At 44.1% G+C, this 22,769-nt stretch overlaps 1 protein-coding gene and 1 long non-coding RNA gene across 2 annotated transcripts in view; one reads left to right on the top strand and one right to left on the bottom strand.

Moving 5' to 3' along the window:
- Window positions 1–7,560, bottom strand: part of HIC1 (HIC ZBTB transcriptional repressor 1) — an 8,090-nt gene extending 530 nt beyond the window's left edge. Inside the window, exons 1-2 of the mRNA XM_029614131.1 lie at window positions 7,116–7,560; window positions 1–1,233 (exon numbers count right to left, since the gene is read on the bottom strand). The exon at window positions 1–1,233 is cut by the window's left edge and continues 530 nt beyond it. Of these exons, the coding sequence (XP_029469991.1) occupies window positions 1–1,233; window positions 7,116–7,167 (1,285 nt within the window). The 5' untranslated portion in view covers window positions 7,168–7,560. The remainder of the gene's footprint in view (window positions 1,234–7,115) is intronic.
- LOC115097945 lies at window positions 7,227–22,527 on the top strand. The gene is made up of 4 exons (XR_003858371.1): window positions 7,227–7,326; window positions 15,556–15,601; window positions 16,162–16,218; window positions 22,451–22,527. It is a non-coding gene; the product is annotated as an uncharacterized LOC115097945 (long non-coding RNA).
- Window positions 22,528–22,769: the final 242 nt, after the last annotated feature.

The following is a 22,769-nucleotide window of genomic DNA, read 5'->3' as shown; positions in this document are numbered from 1 at the left end:
ACACCTGGCACTCGTAGGGCTTCTCGCCCGAGTGGATGCGCATGTGCTCAGTGAGCCGGTACTGGCGGGTGAAGCGCATCCCACAGGCGTCGCAAGCAAAGGGCTTCAGGCCCAGGTGGGAGCGCATGTGGCGGGTCATGGTGCCACGCTGCGTGAACTTCTTGCCACAGATAGTGCAGGGGTAGGGCCGGCTCAGCCAGTGCGTCTTCTCGTGCTGGCGCAGGGTGGCGGGGTCCTTGTAGCTCTTGTGGCAGGAAGCACAGCGATAGGGTCGGGGATCCCCGGGGGGCTCTCCGGGGGGATCCCCCTCCGCGTGAGCCTCCACGTGGGCATTCAGCTGCTCCGAGCTGGGGAAGCCCTGGCCGCAGGGGATGCACACGTACACATTGTGGCCCAGACTCTCGGGTTCATAGCCAGGGCCGGGGCCTGAGCCCAGCCCGGGGGGCTCCTCGCTGCTCCCTGTGTCCCCCTCCTCCTCCTCCTCCTCCTCTTCCTCCTCCTCGCAGCCCCCGCCGCTGCTGCTCTTGTCCTCGTCGGGCTCGGGGTAGGGTCCACCTGGGGGCTCGGGCTTCAGCCAGTGGTAGAGGGACTCAGAAGCTTGGGCAGTGCCCTCCGGTGCCCCGTGAGCTGAGGGCCCGGGGGGGCTCTTCTTGGTCAGGTCCAGGCCACAGAGAGGCAGGGGCAACGAGGCCCCCTGGGGGCCAGCAGCATAAAGTTCAGCACGGTGTGTGTCAAGTGAGGGCCCGGGTGGGGCAGGGGCAGGAGCCGCAGCCCGCGGAGGGTAACAGGGCAGCACCTTCCCATAGGGCCCGTAGGCTCCACTCCGCAGCTGCCGGTACTTGCCTGAGCGCTTCAGTTGCTTTTTGCACAGGGCCACGAGGTCGGTAATCTGCAGGTAGGTGGCGGCAGCCAGCAGCGCGGCCAGGCTGGGCTCCAGTCCCGACTCTGCCTCGTTCAGCCGTCCCGTGTAGATGAAGTCGAGCACAGCCCGGAAGATGCCGGGACTCACCAGCTCGTGGTCCAGGTTGATGAGGTTGTCATGCACCACGAGGGACTTGAGGTAGGCGCTGCTGGCTGCCAGGATGTTCTTGTGGGCCCGGAAGAGCGCGTTCTGCACAACGATGATCACGTCGCAGAGGAAGCCCTTGGTCCGTTGGCTGTTAAGCTGCAGCAGCAGGTGACGGGCGTGGCTGGGCACCTCCATGGCATCCAGCATGGCACTCACTTCTGCACCTGCAAGAGAGCAAAGGGGTAGATGAGCAGGGCGGCTTCCAGCCCCATCCCAGTCAATCACCAGCTGAACGTGTTCCTTTACTGGTGCCACTCGGTCTCAATCCACTAAAAAAAAACCCAGGCTAAATGTGTTCCCTTACTAGTGCCACCCGGTCTTAACTCATTAAACGAGCAGCTGAACTTGTTCCCTAACTGGTATCTCCCAGTCCTGGCCCACTAAGCTGAACGCGTTTCCCTACTGGTGTCTCACGGTCTTGAACTATTAAACCACCATAAGAATGTGCCAAACTGGGTCAGACTGAGAGTCCATGAAGCCCAGCATCCTGTTTCCAACAGTGGCCAATCCAGGTCACAAGTACTTGGCAAGATCTCAGACAGTAAATAGATCCCATGCTGCTATCGCCCAATGATTAGTAGTGGCTATTCTTTAAATGCCTAATTTTAAAAAGCATTTACTCAAATAAAGCTGGGTTTTACTCCAGTAAATGCACTTTATTCGAGTAAGTGGGCTTTTGAAAATTGCTACAATAGTAGTTAAATTTACGCATGTAACTCCTTTTGAAAATTATCCTCTATGTCTACTTGGTTATGGACTTCTCCTCCAGGAATTGTCCAAATCTTTTTAAACCCAGCTATGCTAACTTCCTTTACTACATCCTCTGGCAATGAATTCCAGAGCTTAAAGGTTCATTGAGTGAAAAAAAGAATTCTGTGGGATAGGTTTTGAATGTGCTACTTGCTAACGTCATGGAGTGACCCCCTAGTTCTTGTATTTTTTTAAATAGTAAATAACTGATTTAAATTTACTCATTCTATTTCATACATTATTTTGTAGACCTCACCCGTCTCTTCTCCAAGCTGAACAGCCTTAAACTCTTTAGCCTTTCCTCATAGGGGAGCCGTTCCGTCCCCCTTTATCATTTTGGTCGCCCTTCTCTGTACCTTCTCCAGTGCAACTCTTATCTTTTTAAAGATGTGACAACCATAACTGCACACAGTACACCCAGTGCAACCTCACCACGGAGTGATTCAGGGGCATTATGACATTCTCCATTTTATGTTCCATTCCTTTCCTAATAATTCCTAACATTCTGTTTGCTTTTTTGACTGCCGCTGCACAATGAACAAAGGATTTCAAAGTATTATCCACTATGACACTCAGATCTTTTTCCTGGGCGGTAGCTCCTAATATGGAACCTAGCATTCTGTGACTACAGCATGGGTTATTTTTCCCTATATGCATCACCTTGCACTTGTCTACATTAAATTTCATCTGCCATTTGGATGCCCAATCTTCCAGTCTCGCAAGGTCCTCCTGCAATTTATCACAATCCGCTTGTGATTTAACTGCTCTGAATAATTTTGTATCATCTGCAAATTTGATGGAAATGAAGAAAAGAGTAGATGGGGGTAATTTGCTGGTGTGGCGGCAATAAGCCTTCATACTGTTAATGCAACTCCATCATTGCTCTCTGCTTCAAAGGCAGGAATTAGAAAAGGGGAAATTAGATTCAGACAGCAACCAACAACGACACTGAATTTTACGGTCTGGAAAAACAAATGAGCATGGGGGTAACTTACTGATGTGGCGGTTACTACCTTTAACCAATACGCCTCTAACTCTTGATGCATCTCCAACATTGCTCTGCTTCATGGCAAGAGGTAACCGAAACTTTTGATCCAAAACAGCAACCAACGAGGGCCCTGGCTGTGACGATCTAGGAAACTAAGTATGGGGGTGACTTGTATGGTGAGGCAGAAACTACCACGAGCTTGATGAGCAGACTGGATAGATTGTTGGTCCTTTTCTGCCGTCATTTCCATGTTTCTATGATCACTTCACTTGTCATTCCTCTATCCAGATCATTTATAAATATATTAAAAAGCACTGGTCCAAGATCAGATCCCTGAGGCACTCCACTGTTTGCCTTTTTCTACTGAGAAAATTGACCATTTAATCCTACTCTGTTTCCTGTCTTTTAGCCAGTTTGTAATCCACGAAAGGACATCGCCTCCTATCCCATGATTTTTTAGTTTTCTTAGAAGCCTCTCATGAGGGACTTTGTCAAACGCCTTCTGAAAATCCAAATACACCACATCTACCGGTTCACCTTTATCCACAAGTTTATTAACCTCTTAAAAAAAATCAAGATTTATGAAGCAAGACTTCCCTTGGGTAAATCCATGCTGACCGTGTCCCATTAAACTTCGTGGAACAAACACCTCTTTTAATCTGTTGCTGTCTTTGGGAAGCAATCGCATCGGCAAATCTAGGACCTACAGCTGGGAATCTATGAATTTTTACATTGTTATACTGTGCATTCACATCTGGTGTTTTGCGTGTAACTTACATGTTGAAAGATTTTGTCAATAAAATACTTTGTGAAATGTACTCAGGCCCCTTTTATCTGTTTTATTAATATTTTTTATGGTGCCTTGTTACTATATCCTTCCTATCTGTTATGGCCGTAGGACATGCCATTATTGTGACCTGTGCACACATTTTATTAAAAATGTTTTTTTGCAATTTGTTATGTTTAAAAAGTCCCCCTGAAGAAGCAGTTTTCCCGCGAAGGGGGTCAGGTTTATTAATTCCCGGCCTGTTTTGTAAATATTTACTTTGCATATGATGGGTATAGTATGGTGTGTGTGTGTGTGTGTGTGTGTGTGTGTGTGCCATGGTTTTACCCGTGTGATATTCAGGAATGGAACTTTTGGCTGTTGCACTGGTAAGGTTTTGTACATTTATTGTAAAATTGTGGGATTTGGTTATTCGCTTTTGCTATTATTCTGTCCCACTAAACCCAGCTGAATGTGTTCCCTTCCTGGTGGCGTCGGCCCGACCCGGCACCCTCCAGCTGCCACCAGGACACCGAGTCCGCTCTCTTTGCAAGCTTCCCTCTTGGTGTTTATTTCTAATGGACCGGAGGACACTTTCTGCTCAATTCCTTTTGAAGACACATGAAACCGCAGTAAGCAAATCTCCCCTAGAACGGCTTCTGATTAATGTGGGCTGGGAATGGGAAGAAGGGCGCTGGGCTAGGCAGAATCTGTTTTATAATCGCAAACGCTTTTCCTGTCTGTGTGCAGCGGAAGCGCTGGGATGGTCTCCCCCTCGGAAGAGGCGCAGAGGCGGATTTGCTTCAGGGCTGGGGGAAGCAAATGATAGCGCTGCCCTCGCCTGGGGTCCCCTCTGGCATCTGAAAGTGAAGCGGCAGGAGGGGAAGAGCTGAGGCTCGGTGCTGCCCTAACCTGGGTCCCCTCTGATATCTGATAGTGAAGCGGCAGGAGGGGAAGAGCTGAGGCGCCGCGCTGCCCTCGCCTGGGGTCCCCTCTGGCATCTGAAAGTGAAGGGACAGGAGGGGAAGAGCTGAGGCGCCGCGCTGCCCTCGCCTGGGGTCTCCTCTGGCATCTGAAAGTGAAGCGGCAGGAGGGGAAGAGCTGAGGCGCCGCGCTGCCCTCGCCTGGGGTCCCCTCTGGCATCTGAAAGTGAAGGGACAGGAGGGGAAGAGCTGAGGCACCGCGCTGCCCTCGCCTGGGGTCCCCTCTGGCATCTGAAAGTGAAGGGACAGGAGGGGAAGAGCTGAGGCGCCGCGCTGCCCTCGCCTGGGGTCCCCTCTGGCATCTGAAAGTGAAGGGACAGGAGGGGAAGAGCTGAGGCGCCGCGCTGCCCTCGCCTGGGGTCTCCTCTGGCATCTGAAAGTGAAGCGACAGGAGGGGAAGAGCTGAGGCTCGGTGCTGCCCTAACCTGGGTCCCCTCTGGCATCTGAAAGTGAAGGGACAGGAGGGGAAGAGCTGAGGCGCAGCGCTGCCCTCGCCTGGGGTCTCCTCTGACATCTGAAAGTGAAGGGACAGGAGGGGAAGAGCTGAGGCGCAGCGCTGCCCTCGCCTGGGGTCTCCTCTGACATCTGAAAGTGAAGTGGCAGGAGATGAAGAGCTGAGGCTCGGTGCTGCCGCCCCAGCTCCCCTCTTTCTATTTCAGTTGAACTGAAATTTAAGTTTTTTATTACAATCGCGTTTAATTCAGGAGGTAATTTGGTGCTAAATTGTTTAAAAGTGAGAGTCTCTGCCTGACATCTGCATGAATTAGTATTTTAGGGCTTTTAAGGAAACATTTAAAGCAACTCTTTGCCCTTTCCAGGGGTAGGAGGTAGGAAATTGTATTTATTAATTAAAAAAAAAAGATATTAAAAAAAAAACTTCGGTATTTACCGTTCTAATAGGGAGAAAGGGACCGGCTTCTTCCTAAAGTGGAAAATGCAAGGCGATCCCTGAAGAAAGAGAAACAAAACAAAGGGGGGGGGGGGAAAACAAAGAGAGAAAAAAAAAGAACGAAAGAAAGAAAGAAAAAATGAAAGAAAAAAAAAAAAAAGACCGCGAGCGCTAAGGAAGGGGACGCTCCGGATTCTCCGCTTTAGCGCTAAAGCTGAGCGGCCCAGGCTTCCTCTCGCCTCTTTCCCAGCTTCTCTCTCGGTTGGGGACGAGGAGGAGGGGGGAAATGTGGCAAGTCCGATCTCCCCAGGGCAGGAAATGGAGAGCAGAGAGCCCGGAGGCCTCGGGTCCTGACCCCCGGCGAGGGCAGGCTTTGCCTCTCCTTTAACACCCGGCGCTTTCTCGGTGGTCGTCCCAGTGCCTGAGCCCCCCCTTCCCAATGTCCCCTTAAGTTTGTCTGGATTCTTCGCCTCTCGGAACCTGAAAGTTGCATCACTTTAGGATGTTCCCGGATCCCTTTTTATTGGGGTAATGAAATAAATTATTAGCACGCGATCACCTTTATCTGGAAAGTTTTGCAGGGCAGGCGAAGGTGAGACTGAAGCGGGCTCCAGGACTCGGGCGAAAGCGCAGATTCATCCGGGGAAGGAGCAAGTTAGCGCCCGATGAACGATCGGCAATGGCTGATAACGCGGTGTCTATTCCACGCACGGAAAGATCCCTTTTTACCTGCACCTTTAGTCATTTATCACATTAGACCAATAACGAGGGCTCGTTCCCCGGGCGCTAACTTGCTCCTTCCCCGGAGGAATCTGCGCCTTAGCAAAGCTCCACCGCTCGCCCTGAGGATCTCGTGGCAATTCTCAACTTAAAATGTGCATTTCCGCCTCCTTGCGATGTGCCAGGGCCCCGGGGGTCAGTCCTGCAGTCTGTGCGCCAGAGCTTCGGGGAGACTTAGAAGGCAACTTTTCAAATGATATGGGGGGGCTAAAATGGACACCGTGAAGGAGTTTGCTCAGTCACCCACTGCCCCACAGCGCTGGCACCCATGCTGAAGGGGAGAGAGAGAGATCTGTTTGCCAGGGCCCCTGGGGGTTGGTTCTCTTTCTCCAGCCCTCTCAGGACCCACCGGTGCCTTCTCACCACCCGATCCCTCGCTGCCATTCAGAGATGCCTGCGCCTCCTCTGCCCCTTCCCCGGATTTCTCCTGTCCTTCCACGAGTATTCCCTTCCCTGCATGCCCGCTGCCCTTCCTCCGGTGCCCCCCCCCCCCCCGTCCTTCCCCCGGTGCCCCCCGTCCTTCCCCCCGGTGCCCCCCATCCTTCCCCCGGTGCCCCCTCCCCATCCTTCCCCCGGTGCCCCCCATCCTTCCCCCGGTGCCCCCTCCCCGTCCTTGCCCCGGTGCCCCCCGTCCTTCCCCCGGATGCCCGCTGCCCTTCCCCCGGTGCCCCCCCGTCCTTCCCCCGGTGCCCCCCGTCCTTCCCCCCGGTGCCCCCCATCCTTCCCCCGGTGCCCCCTCCCCATCCTTCCCCCGGTGCCCCCCATCCTTCCCCCGGTGCCCCCTCCCCGTCCTTGCCCCGGTGCCCCCTCCCCATCCTTCCCCCGGTGCCCCCTCCCCGTCCTTGCCCCGGATGCCCGCGGCCCCTTCCCCCGGCGCCCCCTGCCCTTACCTGGATGCCCCCTTGCTTGTGGCAGCCCCCTCAGCTCGCCGGGGATGATCATGTCGCTCTCAGCAGCCCCTCGGAGTCATGGTCTGACGGCCGCCCCGGGCTCCTGCCAGCCTCCCCGTCTCTGCTGCCTCTGCAGCGCGCAGGCAGGATCTGGGCAGATAAAGGCAGGAGGCAGGAGCCCCATGTGATGTGCGGCTTTAATAAACCAAAGGTAAGAGCCGGGGCAGGAACTTCAAGTGACCCCGCCGTGAACTTCACTCCCAGCCCAACTGCTGCTTAAAGAGACAGAGTCCCGAGTCCCAATCCCGGCCTGGGCGGCACTCACGGAAGAGGGAGCCTTGCGCTCGCGTTACACGCATTTACCTGACATGCATGGATTGTTTGCGACCGGAAACGATTTAGTAATTAAAAGATAAAGGGGGAAACTAGAAACGGCAGTGATTGGCTCGTGAGTAAAGTGGCGACTTTTGCTTTATTTGGACCGGAGCTGTCACATTCCCGTTTCGGATCTTGGCAGTCCGAGGAGTTGGGAGCTGGGAAGCTTCCTCCCCTCCCCGGGCTGAGGCTTGCACCCGGTTCGCGCCTCCCCGTCCCTCCTCCAGGGGGCAGCAGTGCCAGCTCTGCACCCCCCCCCCCCCCCTCCCACCGCTCCGTCCCGGCTGCGGAAACGCTGCCATCTAGCGGCCGGCTGCGAGCACTGCGGCACTCGGCCCGAGCATTATTCCCAGGTACAGAGCCGGTCACCGCGCACCGAGTTTTCAGAAATTATTGGGCAGCATGACCCAGTCCTGACCCTGTGTTTGGGACCAACAGGAGGTCACTAGACAAGCTTCATCATATTTCAGAACTGGTGCACGAAGGCAGGACAGAGCTAGGCCTGTAACCTTTCAGAATCTACCAGTGGAGACAATCCGACTCTCAGATCGTGAACACGAGACCCAGGCAGTCTCTGCCCATCTTCCTCCTTGCAGTCCGCATTCAATCTTTGTCCTGATCTTCATTTCACCTCTAATTCTTCGTTTATCCCATGCTATGGTGAATTCTCTTACTGCTTTTGCTTCCATTACATCTGATGCCAGGCAGTTCCATAAGTCCATCATCTGGAATAGTTTCTTATGTTATTTCAGAGTAATAACAGTAGTAATAATAATATTTTAATTTAAATTGTATTTGATATCTTTACACGCCTTTCCGAGGATTCCGACTCTATTCAAGGCGGATGAGAAGCAGAATAGTAAACATGGGAGATTTCAATAACCTAATAGAAATAGCTAAAGAATAAGAGATGCTTCCCCAAAGTAACATGTTAGAAAAATTAAGAGGGTGGGCATATAATCAATTAAAAAAAAAAGTATTTATCAATAAACTTTAAAATATCATTTTTATTCAGGTATCTGTATCAAATTTTAATACAAATTAGCTTTCATATATCTTACATATCTACTTGAATTTAAATACATTCTTAACATATGTTAAAACATTTTTTTTTACAATACCTTGTCATTCAAAAATAAAAAATATTCACACACATACCTGCATACTAGAGTACCCACCCATACATAATCTCAATCACCTATAAAAAGCACTCTTAGTAGAAAAAGTGATGTCAATTTCAAATGGAGCGACTTCATGCAGTCTAGCAGATATCGTTGTCAATCAGAGTCCCGATCTGATGGGAAATCTAAGATTTTTCTAAGATGTCTCATCAGATCGGGACTCTGAAAACGACATCTGCTAGACTGCATGAAGTAGCTCTATTTGAAATTGACATCATTTTTTCTACTAAGAGTGCCTATACAATGTGAATCCAATTGGAAAACTACACTCTTTTGAGCTTTAGATTGGGAATTTGTGCTTTTGCTAGGTGATTGAGAGTATCTATGGGTTAGTACTCTAGTAATCATGTACGTGTGTGAATATTTTTATTTTTTAATGAGACGGTATTGTAAAAACTTTTTTGACATATCTTAAGAATTTATTTAAATTCAAGTAGATATGTAAGATATATTTAAGATATATGAAACAATAAATAGATCCCATGCTACTAACCCCCAGGAATAAGTAGAGGTTTTTTCCCAAGCCTATCTGGTTTATAAATTCTCTTCCAAGAACTTGTCCAAACCTTTTTTAAACCCAGCTACATTAGCTTCCTTTACCACATCCTCTAGCAATGAATTCCTGAGCTTAACTGTGCAGTGAGTGAAAATCATTTTATCTGATTAATTTTAAATGTGCCACATGCTAACTTCATGGAGTGCCCCCTAGTCCTTCTATTATCCGAAAGAGTAAATAACCAATTCACATTTACCTGTTCTAGACCCCTCATGATTTTAAAGACCTCTAACATATCCCCCCTCAGCCATCTCTTCTGCAAACTGAACAGCCCTAACCTCTTTAGCCTTTCCTCATAGGGAGTTGTTCCATCCCCTTTATCATTTTGGTTGCCCTTCTCTGTACCTTCTCCACTGATACTATATCTTTTTTGAGATGCGGTGAACAGAATTGTACACAGTACTCAAGGTGTGGTCTCACCATGGAGCAATACTGAGGCATTAGGACATATTCCATTTTATTCACCATTCCCTTCCTAATATTTCCTAACATTCTGTTTGCTTTTTTGACTGCTACAGCACATTGAGCTGACAATTTCAATGTATAATCCCCTATGACGCCTGGATCTTTTTCCTGGGTGGTAGCTCCTAATATGGAACCTAACGTCATGTAACTACTGCATGGGTTATTTTTCCCTATATACATCACATTAAATTTCATCTGCCATTTGGATGCCCAATCTTCCAGTCTTGCAAGGTCCTTCTGCAATTTATCACAATCCTCTTGAGATGTAACTACTCTGAATAATTATGTATCGTCTGCAAATTTGATAACCTCACTCGTTGTATTCCTTTCCAGATCATTTATATATATATTGAAAAACACTGGTCCAAGTACAGATCCCTGAGGCACTCCACTGTTTACCCTTTTCCACTGAGAAAATTGACCATTTAATCCTACTCTCTGTTTCCTGTCTTTTAACCAGTTTGTAATCCACGAAAGAACACCGCCTCCTATCCCATGACTTTTTAGTTTTCTTAGAAGCCTCTCATGAGGGACTTTGTCAAATGCCTTCTGAAAATCCAAATACATTACATCTACCGATTCACCTTTATCCACATGTTTATTAACCCCTTCATAAAAATGAAGCAGGTTTGTGAGTCAAGACTTCCCTTGGGTAAATCTTCCTGAACTGGTGCATCCTGCTCCCTTTTTTGCCTTGTTTAAATCCCATCTAAAGACCCACCTTTTTTTTAAACCATTTTTATGTTTAAATCTGTTTTATTGGTCCAAAAAAGCAAACAACAATAATGGAACAATTCAGGAGCACTGGGTTACTCTGACAGTATCCCGGTTGAAACTGCTTTTAAATCTTATGCCTGATTGTCTGCTTTTAGTCTTGTTAACTAACTTTCTTTTCTTTTTAACCATTGTCTGGCTTTATGAAATACCCCAAGCCTCTTGTCCTGTATGTTTGTCTTATTAGATTGTGAGAAGGGACTGCTATAGAGATGCTAAGTTATAGTAGTAGTAGACTCTGCCTCTGAGCCACAGGGAAGCTGAGTAAACAGCAATGCTTTGCATGCTCAGGGTCAGCATAGACTTGCATCCCCACTCCTGAGGACTTGGATTGTTCCTCAGAGGTTCAGAAGGGATGCTGCAACATCTCAAGGATGTTCCTGGCAATTAGATGGCTTGCAGGCCAAGCTACAGAGGAAGTGCTGTACGTGTTTATCCCTATGTGCACTAATGTCATCATTTGTGAAGTTCTGAAGCCTGTTGTGTTGAAGTCTTCTGTGCCTCCAGCATTCAGGCCAATGCACCGCTTAACCCTCATTTAAATGCACGTTTTGTGAATATAAACTTTCCTGCCAAGGTTTATGCTTTATCAGGGTATTAAGTAGTACTCCTCAGCGCAGAGATGTGCACTGGCCTTACCTGGATTTTTAGTGCTGGAAACTTAACTCCTGCTCAGAGATGGAGTTAAATTTCCAGCATTGCTATGCCGGTACATAAAATCATAAAATCACAAAAAAGAAGTCTTCCCCTCTCTGCCTCCCCTTAGCCAGAAACATCAGTACTTATCCAGTTAATTGGCCACAGTTAGCCACTGCCACTTAGCTGAACAAGTCCATATTTATTTATCCAGCTAAGTGGCAGCGGTTAGCTGTAGCCAGATAACTGGATAAGTATGGTTTATCCCACTACCCTTTTTTTTTTTTCACTCTCAGCATGGTCTCTTCCTTACCCAATTTCCACCCACCCAGAGTTAAAATGTGCATCTCATTAGCATCTCATTAGTTTGCTGCATCATGAGTTCAAAACAATGTGAATCTGTGCATCATAATCATGCACTGAAATGCAGTGCATGGTTCCTTAATGCACAGATTATTACATCGGCCTGATTCTCTATGCACGGATGCCTGCTTTAAGTTGTATCTGCATTGCATAAGTCAGGATCAGGAAGGTTTTGTTATTACCTTGTATTTGCACTGCAAAGGCTCTCAACCTGACCATATTAAATCTCTCTATATCTGGAAAATTGCCCCCCTTGTGATGTCTCACCAATTTTTACAGAGACCTTCTCTCTTTTTTTTTTTAATTTTTATGCAATTCACATTATAAACGAGAAGAATCTTGCATCAGAAAATGAGATTTACAAATTATGAAATGGAAACATAACCAAGATCTAACAGATCATCTTGAAAAACAACCCTTCATCCCCATATAATACTAGGAAAAGTGTGTGTGTGTGTGTGGGGGGGGGGGGGGGGGGGACGACAAAGGAAAATCGAGCTGAACATTAGTAATAAAATAATAGAAACACTGAGAAACCCCAGTTACGATTTATATACGCCGGAGTTAAGATGGAGCATCCAAAAGCACCTTAAGTTGGTCCGGTTCAAAAAATACATAATTAGCGTTATTATACCTAACCAGGCATTTACAGGGATATCGCACCATAAAATACCCCTGCGAAAAATGTTTTCTGATGGATCTGTGTAATCTTAGTAAGATCTGGGTACACCCAGATTCGTTGCCCATAGAACAATAAGGAACAAGATCAAAAAAAGAATCTCATCACATTATCTCTAGCTGATGAAAAAGCGAAAGCTACTAAGAGAGTTCCTCTTTGTGTGATTTCCATCTCTTGGGAATTTTGAAGAAATTCAGACAAATTCAATGTTGTTCCCAAAGGGGGATTTTCATCCTTTGGTTCTTCAGACTGAACTTGAGCTTTCGCTTGAGGTAAATAGTATGGCTTGGTGATCACTGGCATACAAGCCTCAGAAAGTTTTAAGATCTGTAACACATAGTTCTTAAAAAGTTCAGTTGGAGCCAACTGTTTAATTATGGGGAAATTAAGTACTCTTAAATTCAAAGCACATAATGAGTTTTCAATATTCTCAAATCTTTTTGAATATACCCCCTCTGTCTGAATTAAGTGCTGCTGGATTTTTTCCACCGATTTTAATTGAGAGTCTAAACTTGATATTTTCCCCTCTTGGTCAGCCAAAACTTGAGTATTTGTTTTGAGAGCATTGTTGGTCTCCACTACTACTTCAGTTAATGTAGATATTGATGTCTCCAAACTAACTAGAGCATTCCACAACACGTCTAAGGTAATAATGGCAGATTTAGTAATCTTAATTTTACCAACCTGGGCCTTAAGGTTGTCTCCAAAATCTCGACAGCTGGCCATACCAGATCCAGGGAGGAGCGGTGTATTCAAGTCCACAGGAGTAGAGACGAGTATTCCGGGGCCCCGTAGACAGGTGCCTTCACCATTGCCTGTATTTCAGACGTTGTTGCCTGTGAAGTTACTAACTTCCCCTCTACCTCTCGCTGCTCTCTCCGCTCGGGCAGGCCCTCAATGTGAATAGCCTCTGAATCACCTCTATATAATGCCACACTGCAACCATTAATATCCAAAACAACAGAGAGCATCACATCATGAAATGCTGCTGTCCATGGAGAGACCAATCCCATATTCTTCCCTCCTGGGCGATACCATGCCTATGTGCTTCTCTCTGTAGTAATAAAATGCCTATGTATGATCTCTGTAGTGATACCGTGCCTGGGTGCTTCTCTCCATGGTGAAACCCTGCCTGTGTGCTTCTCTCTGTGGTGATACAACGCCTATGTGCTGCTCTCCATAGTGATACTGTGACTGTGCTTCTCTCTGTGGTGATAAAATGCCTGTGTGCTGCTCTCCATAGTGATACCGTGCCTGTGAGCTGCTCTCCATAGTGATACTGTGACTGTGCTTCTCTCTGTGGTGATAAAATACATGTGTGTAGCTCTCCATAGTGATACCGTGCCTGTGAGCTGCTCTCCATAGTGATACTGTGACTGTGCTTCTCTCTGTGGTGATAAAATGCCTGTGTGCTGCTCTCCATAGTGATACCGTGCCTGTGTGCAGCTCTCCATAGTGATACTGTGACTGTGCTTCTCTCTGTGGTGATAAAATACCTGTGTGCTGCTCTCCATAGTGATACCGTGCCTGTGTGCTTTTCTCTGTGGTGATAAAATACCTGTGTGTAGCTCTCCATAGTGATACCGTGCCTGTGTGCTTTTCTCTGTGGTGATAAAATACCTGTGTGTAGCTCTCCATAGTGATACCGTGCCTGTGAGCTGCTCTCCATAGTGATACCGTGACTGTGTGCTTTTCTCTGTGGTGATAAAATACCTGTGTGTAGCTCTCCATAGTGATACCGTGCCTGTGTGCTGCTCTCCATAGTGATACCGTGCCTGTGTGCTTTTCTCTGTGGTGATAAAATACCTGTGTGTAGCTCTCCATAGTGATACCGTGCCTGTGAGCTGCTCTCCATAGTGATACCGTGACTGTGTGCTTTTCTCTGTGGTGATAAAATACCTGTGTGTAGCTCTCCATAGTGATACCGTGCCTGTGTGCTGCTCTCCATAGTGATACCGTGACTGTGTGCTTTTCTCTGTGGTGATAAAATACCTGTGTGTAGCTCTCCATAGTGATACCGTGCCTGTGAGCTGCTCTCCATAGTGATACCGTGCCTGTGTGCTTTTCTCTGTGGTGATAAAATACCTGTGTGTAGCTCTCCATAGTGATACCGTGACTGTGTGCTTTTCTCTGTGGTGATAAAATACCTGTGTGTAGCTCTCCATAGTGATACCGTGCCTGTGAGCTGCTCTCCATAGTGATACCGTGCCTGTGAGCTGCTCTCCATAGTGATACCGTGCCTGTGTGCTTTTCTCTGTGGTGATAAAATACCTGTGTGTAGCTCTCCATAGTGATACCGTGACTGTGTGCTTTTCTCTGTGGTGATAAAATACCTGTGTGTAGCTCTCCATAGTGATACCGTGCCTGTGAGCTGCTCTCCATAGTGATACCGTGACTGTGTGCTTTTCTCTGTGGTGATAAAATACCTGTGTGTAGCTCTCCATAGTGATACCGTGCCTGTGTGCTGCTCTCCATAGTGATACCGTGACTGTGTGCTTTTCTCTGTGGTGATAAAATACCTGTGTGTAGCTCTCCATAGTGATACCGTGCCTGTGAGCTGCTCTCCATAGTGATACCGTGCCTGTGTGCTTTTCTCTGTGGTGATAAAATACCTGTGTGTAGCTCTCCATAGTGATACCGTGCCTGTGTGCTTTTCTCTGTGGTGATAAAAAGCCTGTGTGCAGCTCTCCATAGTGATACCGTGCCTGTGAGCTGCTCTCCATAGTGATAGTGTGACTGTGCTTCTCTCTGTGGTGATAAAATACCTGTGTGCAGCTCTCCATAATGACACTGATTCCATGTGCTGCTCTCCATAGTGATAGTGTGCTCATGTGCTTCTCTCTGTGATGATAAAATGTCTTATGTGCTAGTCTCCATAGTGATACCATGCCTACATGCTTCTCTCTGTGCTAATAAAATGCCTATGTGCTACTCTCCATTGTGATACTGATCCCATAAGCTGCTCTGATGGGCTATACTGTGCCTATGCATTTCTCTCTATGGTGATAAAATGCCTGTGTGCTGCCCTCCTGGGTGATTCCATGCCTACGTGCTTCTCCCTTTGCTAATAAAATGCCTATGTGCTACTCTCTTTTGTGACACCGATACCGGTCCTATATGCTGCTCTGATGGGCTATTCTGTGCCTATGTTTTCTCTCTGCGGTGATAAAATGTCTATGTGCTGCTTCTCTATGGTAATAATATACTTGTGTGCTGCTCTCCATAGTGATACCATCCCTATGTGCTTCTCTCTATGGTGATAAAATGCCTGTGTGTTGCCCTCCTGGGTGATACCGTTCTTATGTGCTTCTCTCTGTGGTAACAAAAAATGCCTATATATGATCTCCATAGTGATACCATGCCTATGTTTTTCTCTTTGATGATAAAATACCTGTGTGCTGCTCTCCACAGTGATTCCATGCTCATGTGCTGCACTCCGAGGTGATAGAACATCTAGGTACTGCTCTCCATAGTTATACCGTGCCTGTATGCTTCTCTCTGTGGTAGTAAAATGTCTATGTGCTGCTCTCCAAAGTGATGCCGTGCCTGTATGCTGCTTTGCATGTTAATAAAATGCCTGTGTGCTGCTCTCTGTAGTGAAATAATTCTCATATGCTGCTCTCTGTGGTGATAAAATGCCCGTGTGCTGTGCTTAGCAGTGATACTGTGCTCATGTGCTGTTCTCCGTTGCGATAAAACGCCCATGTGCTACTCTCCATTTAATCATTGTAAACCTACCTTGTTGCCACATAGTGTGATCTCTCTGGCTGGCAAAGCTCGATATAAATGAATGATGATGATAAAATGCCTGTGTGCTGCTTGCAGTACTAGTGATAACATGCTCGTATGCTGCTCTCTGTTGTGAAACTGTAGGCGCACGCTCCTCTTCATGGTGATAAAATGCCTGTGTACTGCTCCCTGTAAAGATATCATTGTCATATACTGCTCTCTGTGGTAATAAAATGCCCATATGCTGCAGTCCATGGTGAAACTGTGCTTGTGTACCCCTCTCCACAGAAATACTGTGCTGCTGTCTATAGTGATACCGTACCATGCTGCTCCCTATGAAATACTGTAAGTAGCATATATATAGCATATATGTGTGGAAGTGTATCACAGGATGTGTGAGATAGGAGTGTGTCAGTGCATACACTGTACATGTGTGTTTGTGCAGGAGACTATATAGAGTGTAGTCTATGTGTGTATGTGGCGGAAGAGTATACAGAGTGCATTGTATGTGTGCATACATGTAGGACAGTATAATGGAGGTAATTTTCAAAGGAATTACATGTGTAATATACTATTGTAGCAATTTTCAAAAGCTTACTGTAACGAAGGGACCCTGTTTTCCCCTTGTTGTATGGGGAGGACCAGGCTAGATGCCCGGTCCATCTTAATCCCCACAGAGGGAGAGATCTCTGTGGGTGGGACGCTGCTGGGGCAGGGAGAGTCCTAAGGGTGGGACCAGCTGGGGCAGAATAAGAGAGTAAGCACAGCTGGGTTCAGGAGAGGCAGCTCCTGTAAAACTATCCTGTCCAAGCCAGAAGGGAGTGAAGGAATACTGTCCAGAGAAAAGACTCTCTATAACCTCACGTGCAAACTGAATTCTGCAAAAGTAGGCAGTGATTTTCAGCAGTGTGACTGTTTAACTGTAAATAAAGTGAATATTACTTCCTAAAAGCTGGAGTCAGTGTGGCTTTGTGCCTCCAGCTTGGGAAACATTGCACAATCTTCCATACCTATTTACATGAGTAAAGTGCATTTACACATGTAAAACCCAATTTTAAATGTGAAAATGCTTTTTAATATCAGGCCCATAGAGTGTAACGTGAATATTTTATTTATTTGTTTATTTAATCTTATATTCTGCAATATAGATTGGATAAACAAATATGCAGGACAGTGAGTATACAGTGTAGTGTATGATGTATATGTGCAGGAGAGTGAGTATACAGAGTGTAGTGTATGATATATATGTGCAAGGAGAATAGAATATTGGTTTGGCATTAAATTGCGCCTAGTTCCTCTGTGACAGGAGAATGAGTATACAGAGCGTAGTGTATGATGTATATGCGCAGGAGAGTGAGTATAAGGAGTGTCATGTATGATGTATATGCACAGGAGAGGAGTATATAGAGTGTAGTTATGATGTATATGTGCAGAAGAGGGAGTATATAGTGTAGTGCATGATGTATATGTGCAGGAGAGGGAGTATATAGAGTGTAGTTATGATGTATATGTGCAGGAGAGGGAGTATATAGAGTGTAGTGTATGATGTATATGCACAGGAGAGGGAGTATATAGAGTGTAGTTATGATGTATATGTGCAGGAGAGGGAGTATATAGAGTATAATGCATGATGTATATGTGCAGGAGAGGGAGAATACAGAGCATAGTGTAACATTTATTGGCTCCATTCCACTTATTATTTTATAGACCTCTATTATATCTCCCTTCAGCCATCTCTTCTCCAAGCTGAAGAGTCCTAACCTCTTTAGCCTTTCTTCTTAGGAGAATTGTCCCAACCTCTTTTCTCATCTTGGTTGCTCTTCTCTTTTCTAATTCTGCTACATCTAAAGTAATACTTCTTAGGGTTGGGTAAATCTTGGATCCCTATTGTGGGCTTGAGGCACACTTGTAATTTTGTAACATTGAATAAGAACCGCTTGTGATATTAGGGATCAATTACCTTAAATTATGTTATTATTTGGATGTATAAGTTTTTCTCCTTATCTGTTGTAAAATGTTGCAAAGTGCATGTATTTCCTTTCAAGTTAAATACTTGATAAAGTTTGTAAAATGAATAAATAGAAAATTTAAAAAAAAATTAGGAAAAAAGTTAGAAAAAAACTGAAAGGTGCAGCTACAAAGGTTAAAAGTGTTCAACAGGCATGGACATTGTTTAAAAATACAATCCTAGACGTGCAGTCCAGATGTATTCCACGCATTAAGAAAGGTGGAAGGAAGGCAAAATGATTACCAGCATGGTTAAAAGGTAAGGTGAATGAGGCTATTTTAGCCAAAAAAACATCCTTCAAAAATTGGAAGAAGGATCCATCTGAAGAAAATAGGATAAAGCATAAGCATTGCCAAGTTAAGTGTAAAACATTGATAAGACAGGCAAAGAGAGAATTTGAAATGAAGTTGGCCATAGAGGCAAAAACTCATAATCAAAACTTTAAAAAATATATCCAAAGCAAGAAACCTGTGAGGGAGTCTGTTGGACGGTTAGATGACCGAAAGGTTAAAGGGACTCTTAGGGAAGATAAGGCCATTGCAGAAACACTAAATGAATTCTTTGCTTCTGTGTTTACTAATGAGGATGTTGGGGAGATACCAGTTCCAGAGATGGTTTTCAAGGGTGATGAGTCAGATGAACTGAACCAAATCACTGTGAACCTGGAAGATGTAGTAGGCCAGATTGACAAACTAAAGAGTAGTAAATCACCTGGACCTATTGGGCATTCTAGGGTACTGAAGGAACTAAAAAATGAAATTTCTGATCTATTAGTTACAATTTGTAACCTATCTTAAAATCATCCATTGTACCTGAAGACTGGAGGGTGGCCAATGTAACCCCAATATTTAAAAAGGGCTCCAGAGGCGATCCAGGAAACTATAGACCAGTGAGCCTGACTTCAGTGCCGGGAAAAATAGTGGAAACTATTCTAAAGATCAAAATCGTAGAGCATATAGAAAGACATAGTTTAATGGAACACAGTCAACATGGATTTACTCAAGGGAAGTCTTGCCTAACAAATCTGCTTCATTGTTTTGAAGGGGTTAATAAACACATGGATAAAGGGGAACCGGTAAATGTAGTGTATTTGGATTTTCAGAAGGCATTTGACAAAGTCCCTCATGAGAGGCTTCTAAGAAAACTAAAAAGTCATGGGATCGGAGGCGATGTCCTTTCGTGGATTACAAATACAAACTAGTTAAAAGACAGGAAACAGAGAGTATGATTAAATAGTCAATTTTCTCAGTGGAAAAGGGTAAACAGTGGAGTTCCTCAGGGCTTTGTACTTGGACTGGTGCTTTTCAATATATTTATAAATGATCTGGAAAGGAACATGACAAGTGAGGTTATCAAATTTCAGATGATACAAAATTATTCAGAGTAGTTAAATCACAAGTGGATTGTGATACATTACAGGAGGACCTTGCAAGACTGGAATTGGGCATCCAAATGGCAGATGAAATTTAATGTGAACAAGTGCAAGGTGTTGCATATAGGGATATATAACTCTTGCTGTAGTTTCACGATATTAGGTTCCATATTAGGATCTACCACCCAGGAAAAAGATATAGGCATCATAGTGGATAATACTTTGAAATCGTCAACTCAGTGTGCTGCAGCAGTCAAAAAAGCAAACTGAATGTTAGGAATTATTAGGAAGGGAATGGTAAATAAAATGGAAAATGTCATAATGCTTCTGTATCACTCCATGGTGAGACCTAACCTTGAGTACTGTGTACAATTCTGGTTGCCACATCTCAGAAAAGATATTGTTGCGCTGGAGGTGGACTCTTGGCTTGGTTCAGGATTGGTACGGCCCTCTGGTCTGACCCAGAGAGCGCTTGCCACCAGGAGGCGGAGCACACGAGGAGACAGAGGTAATACATATAAGGTAGGCATAATAGGATTATCTACTTTAAGAAATAGCAATTCTTTGCTAGTCAAAATTTCTCTATCTCTTGCAATCAGTAATAGATTGTCAATCTCTTTTTTAATTGTAATTGTTGGATTGCTGTTCAATTTAAGATAGCAGGATTGATCCGAAACCTGTTGTTCGATCTCTTTAATATATTTACTAGTATCCATTATTACTATTGATCCACCTTTGTCAGCTGGTTTGATAGTCATATTTAGATCATCTCTCAAATTATATATAGCTTCTTTTTCTTTTTTGGTCATATTGAAAAATCTTTTATTGGTTCTTTTCTTTTCAAGTTTCTCGATTTCTTGTAGTATTAGAGTTTCATACATATGTATTACCGGATTGACTACTCCAGGGAGTATCCATGTACTGGGTTTTTTCACTATTGATGTATCTATGGTTTTAGTTTTTGAAAAAAATTCAATAAACTTTAATTTACATGTGAATTTGAATAACTCCACCCTGGTGCGGAATGAATTATACGAGGGGGTTGGGATGAATGACAAGCCTTTGCTCAATGTGCTAATTTCATCATTGCTAAGGATTCTTGATGAAATATTAATGATCCTATTAGTGTTCATTAATCCTAGTTCTGATTCTGAAATCTCTGGTCCTGGTATGTCTGAAATCGGCTGTTGAAACTCCCTCTTCTTCCTCTCCCTCTCCACTCTCCTCTTCCTCTGAAAAAAGAAGTTGATGTTTTGGGTTCAATGACTTCATCTCTAATTGAGTCCTTCCTCCAGAACTTTCCTATCTCATGTATTCTTGTGAATGGTCTATCTTTTGTGCCAGTGGTAAATAAGGGTGCTGATAAATCAACATCTAAATCAGTATTACTACGTACATGCTTGGCATTCCTATCAATGTTAGGACTGTCGGGAAGCCTTTTATCATTTCTTTCTTCTCTGTCATCAATTATCTCAATCCTATTCTTAGCATTATCATTATTTCTCTGTATCTGTTTATTGGAGTATTGTCAAGAGTAGACATGATTATTCTTGAATTAGTTTCATCGCGTTTGAATTTGTCAAACTTGGTGGTTTTCAATTCTTTGGTGAAACTGTCAACATTTTTCTTATAATCCTTGTGAATGATGTGAAAACATAAATCATGTTTCTTCAAATATTCCAATTGGGTGTTGAGTTCACTTTTGAATTTCTCTTCTCTTTTCCTAGATGTTTTGATCACCAATATCATTAAGTCCAGAGAGCATTTATTAAGAATTGCTTCCCAACAGTTTAAGAATTCTGAATCTTTACGATACATGCTTGGTGGTTTATTTATGCGCAGTCCTCTTGGTATACGTTTATACCGGCAATAGTCCAATAAGTTTGAGGCATGTAAGGAGCTTCTGATGAGACTTTTACTAATGCTAATAGTATGCTTCCACTTTTTAAGGAAATCATCAAATACTTCATCATTCCTGAAGAAAGGCTCTGAAGGAAGGAGTTCATTGAGTTTTTTAAGCAGTAGCTGTAGCTGATTACATTAATTATTTATATTATTTATATATTTTTACTCTTTTAGATTAAGCAGGACATACATGGTTTACTTATTGTAACCAGCACTTACAATAGTAAGTTTCACGTCAGAGACACACCCCAAGCATGATTGACAGATGTGGATACCACCTCTTGGTTTTAAAAGTTCAATGATAGATTATTTTAATCAACATACCCACTTAATATCCTCTTGTGTTGAGATGTTTCACAATATGAGGCTTATAATATTGCTCCCGGTATATTTTTTTGCTTTTTGATCGGCAATTTGATTGACAACCGGTTTTAGCGCCAAAGTTTGGTTTAAAAAAATGGTTCAGCGTCAGAGTTACAATGGTTGTTAGTGCAAGTGGAGATGACAATCCAGATGTGAAGCGTAAGGTATCTTTCAATAATGTTTCTTCATAGCGGGGCAAGTTGTCAATGTTCAAACAAATATATACTACAATATTTAAGTATATTTGGATATACCGTTTTAAATATTAATTTTATTTTATATTTTATATCCTTGATTTTACAGTATTTGGTGCACGATTTTAGTGCACTGTATTGTTCATTAATTTGATAGTGCCAGTCGTTATCGGTACTTTTAGAGTATCTCAAGATTTTTTTATATATACCGCTTCATTTTAGAGATCATATTTCATACCGCCTGGGGAGTTTAATGTAGTCTAGTATTTAAATCCTTCCATCACAGAAGTTGACTGTATATAGTACATTTTAAGCGGTATTTTATGACCACTACAAGATAATAAATGAATTGTATATGATCATTTATTCGTGTTTAAGTAACACAAACAACATATTTTTGCAACGCCTCACTCCTTCTAGTTGAAGTTAACACATTAACCATCAGGCATATATATACAAAATTGTTTTAGATATGGGCATGTTCCCCATTGAAGATATACCATTCCACTGTGTTTTAATAGAACATTGGTATAGCTCTCGAAGTTTGGCTTTAACTCTCCATACACGCATATATCACAAGCAATGATATGAGTTCTGAGTTTTATTTTTGAGTCACACATGAGCTTTTTCGCTATTGATTTATTTATCCAAATCATTCCAGTAGCTGAATAATAGACGTTTAGTTCATTACAAGTGTTTTGTAAACAATGGATTTTTTTGTCCTTTTATTTTAAGAAATTAGCTGTTCTTGCTGCAGTGCATGACCAATGCATTTTCTGAATTGGGGAACCAATAGACGAATCGCATTTACAAGACTATGATTCGCAATTAAAATAATAAGGTCAGTCCATGTATGAGAAAAGATGTTTTTATTTAAGTAGTATTTTAAATACATGATAAATAACAATTTCATGTACATTCTATTTGGAATTAATGTCACAGCGGATTGTATTTGAAAAGACAAATTTGTCATTCAAGCTTATAGTTGTTTCAGCCAGCCTGAGTCCAAAAATAGATACAAACATAGAAAGCATTAGACGTTCTTTTTTAATTG

Source organism: Rhinatrema bivittatum, chromosome 8 (assembly GCF_901001135.1).
Source record: "Rhinatrema bivittatum chromosome 8, aRhiBiv1.1, whole genome shotgun sequence".
Classification (NCBI taxonomy): domain Eukaryota; kingdom Metazoa; phylum Chordata; class Amphibia; order Gymnophiona; family Rhinatrematidae; genus Rhinatrema; species Rhinatrema bivittatum.
This window is presented reverse-complemented; position numbering and strand designations above follow the sequence as displayed.